Here is a 6,589-nt window from a genome sequence, read left to right on the forward strand (position 1 = left end):
AAGGGTCTAAAATAGTAAGGTTTATGATCTAAGATATAATTTTTTAGACGCAAAAATTGGATGTTTAATTTCTTTATTCGAGACAATGCTTCACACAGTAATGAGCTCAAGAATTTACCACTAGAGAGAGCCTAAGTAGTACTAATAAACACATGTAAATCATTCTATCCAAAGTGAGTGATAACCATGCTCTTATTAGGGTGGGGCTGGTCTTAGAGCAAATAAATACTTACAAGGTTGTAGGTTCCACAAATGTATGGAATAGACTAATAAAAGTTACAAGTATTATTCTATTTCCCTATGAAAGGTAGTGAAATTCATTATACTCCACCAATTGTCCATGTTACTATGTTAGTTGAACCGTCAGTGAAGAGTGACAATAACAATGCAATGAGACAAGCCATAAAAGTAAAATCGATCCCATTATATCACATTTTAAGTAGATGAGGAAATAATCTCGAAGGTGCATGCTACCAAGTTGGTAAAGACTAATGACTTTGAAAGTTATTGCCATGGTCCTAAGTTCAAAAACAACCTTCACCAAATGGAAACCTTTCTCTCTATAATCTTCAAAACTTCATCTGGATGTAGATGAGGATTCAAAAGGATTTCAACACTCTGTGCGAGACTGAATTGCAAAAGGAATGCAGTTATGTAAGTATGTTGCATCTATGGGCATTGCAAATCACCAGATTCAAAATCTTTTCTTTAGCCAATGAAGCAATTAGACAACCAAAAATAATCATGAAGGAGATGATTAGCACTGTGAGGGAGATCTCACCTCGGCCTCGCGACTCCGTAGTTGCCGCACATACTCCTTAGCCCTCAAGGCCTCCATTTCCTAGCGCTCGATATCAGCAAACGCCTCCCTCGCCCGGTCCACTCTGGCAGAGACCTTCTCCAGCCCGTCCACAAGCGCTTTGTTCTCCTCCCTCTGCAGCAATTTCTCCACCATGACGGATACTATCTCGTCCGGCCTCGATCCAGTTCCCTTTGGGTCAGCGCTGCATAGACACCGCAAAGAACGAGAGCAGGAGATGAAGCAAGAACAGAAGATTACAGGATCCGAGCTAGTCTTTGACTTGCGGTGCTGGAAATGAAGAGGGTCACCATAAATCAGTAGGCTCTGATCGAGAAGCCAGAAGGGCACAGAGTGGAGCAGTGGAGCGTGGGTGGCGGAAGCGACGACATTATAATCCATAGCGGAGCTACTCCAAGAGAAATAGGGTTATGTTTATCAATTTAATGAAGAAGAAAGAGATGCAGGAGAAGGCTGGAGTACCATGTGAGGGTATTTGTCTTCGTCTACGACTTTGATGTTCTCAAGCTTGATGTTGAGGTATTGGTGTATTGGTGTATTGGTCGACGGAGTGGAGGGTTCCTCTGATGGTGAGATCGTTCTTCAGCTCCACCATCACTTCTTTACCTACCAACTCCTTGAAGTACGAGAAGAAGAGCTGCAACGAAACGAAAACCAAATCGAGATAAGGAGAGAAAAAAACTTCAACCGTAGGGAGTCGAGGATGACAGAGAACGCTGTAGTCGAAAGCAAAGGTACCATCTTTGCGGCAAAGATCGAGAGGGAAAGAGGAAAGAGGGCAGCGGTGAGGTTCCTGCAAACTTAGAATTTAGAAATAAAAGGCACGATTTGATCATCTTCATCGCATCGGTGGAACTTAGTATCACCTTTCCCCCTAGTCGTCTTCATCTTGCCTCCCTCCGCCGCTACTACTCTGAAACCCTAGAAAACAAGACCAACTCGTCACCTCTCCTTTCTCGAAATGCGAAGAAGGGTTCCTCTTCTTACCCAAAGGGAGGAGGTGGAGGAGATGTGTCGTGAGTCAATCCTAATCGGGAGAGGAAGAGGCGTCGATCTAAGAAGGGGAAGAGGGAGATGAAGCTAAGAGAGATGGTTGGACGGCCTGCGGCGAGGAGGAAAGTGGTGGTGGCGTCGTGACGGTATACAGTGCACGACGCGATATAGGTTTAGGTTTGGAGGGAAGAGTGAAGTGTTACAAATTTCGGCTAAGTATTGATGGGAAAATTAAATTATTTTATTTTATCATAGACACCGGGTTTTAAAAATCGTTGTTAAAATCGGTGTCTATTAACGAAAAAAAAGGCGCTCATAGACATCGGCTTAAAAAACCGATGTCTATGAGCGAAAATCTACGCTTATAGACACCGGTTTTTGGAAAAATCGGTATAAAATACTCAAAGACATCGATTTTTGCTTAAAACCGCTGTTGTTCCACCGATTTCTATGAGGATTTTTCTTGTAGTGAAAACCTATAACATTAAAGAAACCTAATCTAATATAACATAATTGCATTTGAATAAAGACATCAACATAAAAGAAATATGAAGTATTCAATTAACAAAGCATTGCAAGAATATAAGCTAAAAAAATGCAAAACTAAAAGAGACAAATGATTGAGGCATTTCAACGAACACTTAGTGAACATGGATTGAATTATGTAAAGTGTGAGCAGATCAAATTGATTACAAGCATTCAATATTGCAGTTAACAATCAATAAAAATTAATAAGAAGAGACAACCCATGACCACACAATAAGTAACTCAAACTCACCGATGTGGTGGATGGAACGTGAGTAGGCCCCTACGGTCAACCGCGAGCAAGCCCTTACGGTTGGTCGGCCGCAAGTAGGACCTTGCGGTCGGTTGGCTGCGAGCAGGACCCTACTGCCAGTCGGCATCAAGCAGGATCCTACGGTCGGCTGGCCAGCCGCCAGCAGGCCACTGCCGCTGCCGGTTGGTCATGAGCAAGCCGCGAGCAGGCCGCTGCCGCGACCGACCGGCTGCAAGTAGACACTGCGACCGCCATCAACTACAAACAGACCATTGTAGCAGGCTTGCGACAGCCACGAGCAGGCTTGCGATGACCGCGAGCAGGCTTGCGACGGTCGACAGCAAGTGCACGTGAGAACATGAAGAGAGGAGGGAGGAGGAGAGGAACATACTCCAAGTCGTCGGCTATCGGGAAGAGGAGATCGTCGAGAACGGGAGAGGAGAGGGTTCGCCGAGGTTGATCATCGAGAGAGATTCATGCAGGGAGAGGAGAGGAGAGGAGTTCGTGCCCTAATTTCTATTTGGGGTTTCCAACGGAATTTGCATTCCGTCGGAAATTGCTGACTGAAATTTGTATTCAGTCAGTAATTTCCAACGGAATTAAAATTTCGTTGGAAAACTCCACGTCTGCAAACTCGAAATCATGCCTGTGTTTAGAAATTATCGATCGAATAACAATTTCAGTCGGTAATTCTCATTGGAATTCAAATTCCATCGGAAAATTTCACGCCCACAAACCCAAAAACATGTTCGTTACTGACTGAATTAGTTTCAATCGATAATTACCAATTGAATTAACTTTTAATTAATAATTACCGAGTAAATTAGATTCCGTCGATAACTTCATTGTTATATTTATATTTTTTTAATGAATATATGGTCCGACTGCACCAAAAAGTATAGTCATATCTTATTTCTCTAACAACACCCATGGACCGACCGTGCCGTCCTGCCACCTCGAGGGAGCCTTTTAACTGGTAAAAACAAGGAGAAAAGACGAATGCAATTGTTGTCAAATAATTGATTGTGGAGACTGCTCAATTTGACCTGGACTGAGTCTCGGCCATTAAATTTACAAATGTGAAAAGGCTGGAGACGTGAATTAGAATGCAACTAATTGAGATGATCAGATTTTAGGAAAATACAATATGGACAAAACATATGCATTGGATGTGATATAATTTCGTGGGTTTAAAACAATTAACTGTCTTTATAAATTAATATGTTGAAGTCGAACTCTTTTAGGGCAAATGTGACTCTTCGAGTCTTCATGTGCTTGCTCCATTGACCAATTAATTGTGACGATCGGAGTCAAGAAAGAAATATAAATTAAATCCAATTCGTCCATTCGTAAATTTGTCTTAAATTTCAAGCCAATGAAATTCATATGAAAAAATACAAGGCACTCATTTATTACATGCATATCATAAATTCATTTATCATGGCATGCAGTCTATATGGAATTTGAAGAACATAACGTATGTATAAGTGGCTATGGCAGAGGAATGGCGAGATCGGCAAGCACAACGAGAGGTGTTTTCCTGGGTGCACTCGTCCCTGAAATCTCCATCATGTCCAAATCCTCGGTCTTCATGCCATGGGGAAGCTTCCAGTCAAAGTGGAATAGGAGGTGAGCCAAGCCAACTTCCACTGCCGATAGCCCAAAGGTCATGCCCGGGCATATCCTTCGACCTACACCAAATGGCAAGAACTCGAAGTTGAAGCCCCTGAAGTCGACTGACCCATTCTCAAATCTCTCCGGCTTGAAGCTTTCGGCATCGGCGCCCCAATAAGACTCATCTCTGGCCAACGCGAATGCATTGATCAGGACCCGAGCTCCGGCCGGCACTCGATACCCCATGACCTCGCAGGTTTTTGTGCATACTCTCGGGAGCAACAGAGGGCCCGGAGGATGGAGCCTCAGCGTCTCCTTGATGACCAATTTGAGGTAGCTGAACTTGGATATGTCACTCTCTTCCAGCTTATTCTTCCCTCGCATGGCTTCCCTCATCTCTCGTTGGGTCTTAACCAATGTCTCAGGGTTCTTCACCAGCTCTGACATAGCCCATTCGATCGTCGTCGACGATGTCTCTGTTCCTCCAGCAAATATTTCCTAAAGGAAATTAATCAATTAACAGCCAGATCATCAGCAAATTAATTTAATTAATCTACAGTTTAAAAAAGGAAATTATATATATATATATATATATATATATATATATATGCATGTTCGAAGTTCGAAGTTCGAACCAAGACAATGGCCTTGATGCTGTCGGTTGTGATGGGAAATTCTAGTCCGCCTTCATCTTTAAGCCTGAGAAGTACATCGATGATTCGATCCTCCTCTGTGGTTTCATGATCAGCTCGTGCAGCCTGGCGCTGTGCGATGATTTCATCGAACACTTTGTCTAGCTTACCACGAGTACGCTTTAACTTGGACTTCAATCCGGTGAGAGTGTCCAAGAATTTGAGGGAGGGGTACATGTCAGCCGCCGCGAAGCTGGTGACGAGGCTCACTGACTCCTTCACCAGCTGCAAGAACTCGGCTTGTTGTTTGCACCTTTCGCCGAACGCCGTTCTGACCACCACCGCGTTGGTCATGGACATCACCATCTCGCCGAGATCGAGAGGCGTCTGGGCCGACGCCTTGCCTGCGATCTCCGCCGTCAGCTTACGGATCATATCCTCGCGGATGGCGGCGAAGGACTTGACGCGTCGGGAGTTGAGCAGCTCCGTGGCGTAGATCTTCCTCATCTGCTTCCAATATCCGCCGTAGGCGGCCATGGCGACGCTGAGCCCGTCGTAGGCCAAAATGTTGACGAAGGTCAAGTCGGTCGGCCGGCTGGCAAAGTTGAGGTCGTGCCGCTTGATGATCTCCTCCACGGTCTCCACGGACGAGGCGACGACCAAGTCGACCTGCCCGAGGCGGAGCAGTATGAGCGGGCCGTGAGTTCGAGCGAGGTGGCGCAGAGTACGGTGAGGGTTGGCGCCGGCGAGTTGGTGAATGTTTCCGATGAGGGGGAGTTTGGGAGGGCCGGGTGGCAGAGGAGCTACTACTTGCCCATGTGACTTGTGAGCTCCACTCCTTGCTCTCCTGAGCAGTACTAGTAACAGTAGTGCTATGAAGAAGCCGAGGAAGAGGGTGATGAAGAAAGGGGAAAAGGGGAAATTAGCTTCCATGGCCATATGCATATGCAAGTGCAATAGCTACCTAGCTAATTAACTCCTCAATGATCGATCGGATTCGGATGCATCAACCTCTCTTCCTCCCCTGCATTTATAGAACTACGTACAATATAAGATAATCAGAGATTAATTGTAATTCCATCCCTAGATATATATTTTCTTAAATAGATGGTTTTTCAACATTTGAAAATTTCAACTGCATGCTTAGCTTGTTCAACCATTTTGAATGATTTGTGATCTTAATTAATTAAACCGATCGATGGTTTGGGATTCTATCTCACTACGAGAAGGATAGCTAGTTGAAATAAATCAACTAATAATCGATTAAGGCTATGATGCTGATACAAATCGGTCATAATTATTAAAAGGAAAGTTAAATAGACAGATAGATAACTTGTTAAAACTATATTAAATTGCGGAGAGAAGACTTAGAAGATAAGGACTAATTTGTGGGTCGTGCACAAATTTCTTTCTAAACTTTCACAAATAGTTTCATATTGATTAAAAACTTTTAAATATGAATATGCATATTTTTCTAAACATATATTTGTTAACTAAACATATTCATGATATGAATAAATCTTTTGATATGATTTATTGTTTTTGAAACATTAATATTCCAATAGAGTAATTTATGAATTACTTTAATTTGTAGACAATTTAGAATTTTAATTCATTTTCTGACTTTTAATATCTTTTATTTCTACATCTCTTCTTATCAATTAAAAAAAAAACCTTCATCACAAAGACCATTTACTTGCTGGAATTTTTAAAAAAATTATTATATTTGTTACTTTTATTATATTATTTTTA

General features: G+C 42.8%; 1 protein-coding gene across 1 annotated transcript; it reads right to left on the reverse strand.

Moving 5' to 3' along the window:
• Positions 1-3,994: 3,994 nt before the first annotated feature.
• Positions 3,995-5,821, reverse strand: LOC122030027 (alpha-humulene 10-hydroxylase-like). Its single transcript, XM_042589177.1, has 2 exons — positions 4,841-5,821; positions 3,995-4,703 (listed from the first exon to the last, which is right to left on the reverse strand). The coding sequence occupies exons 1-2, from the start codon at positions 5,780-5,782 to the stop codon at positions 4,083-4,085; spliced, it is 1,563 nt and encodes a 520-aa protein (XP_042445111.1). The 5' UTR covers positions 5,783-5,821; the 3' UTR covers positions 3,995-4,082.
• Positions 5,822-6,589: the final 768 nt, after the last annotated feature.

Source organism: Zingiber officinale, chromosome 10B (genome assembly GCF_018446385.1).
Source record: "Zingiber officinale cultivar Zhangliang chromosome 10B, Zo_v1.1, whole genome shotgun sequence".
In the NCBI taxonomy this organism is placed as follows: Eukaryota; Viridiplantae; Streptophyta; class Magnoliopsida; order Zingiberales; family Zingiberaceae; genus Zingiber; species Zingiber officinale.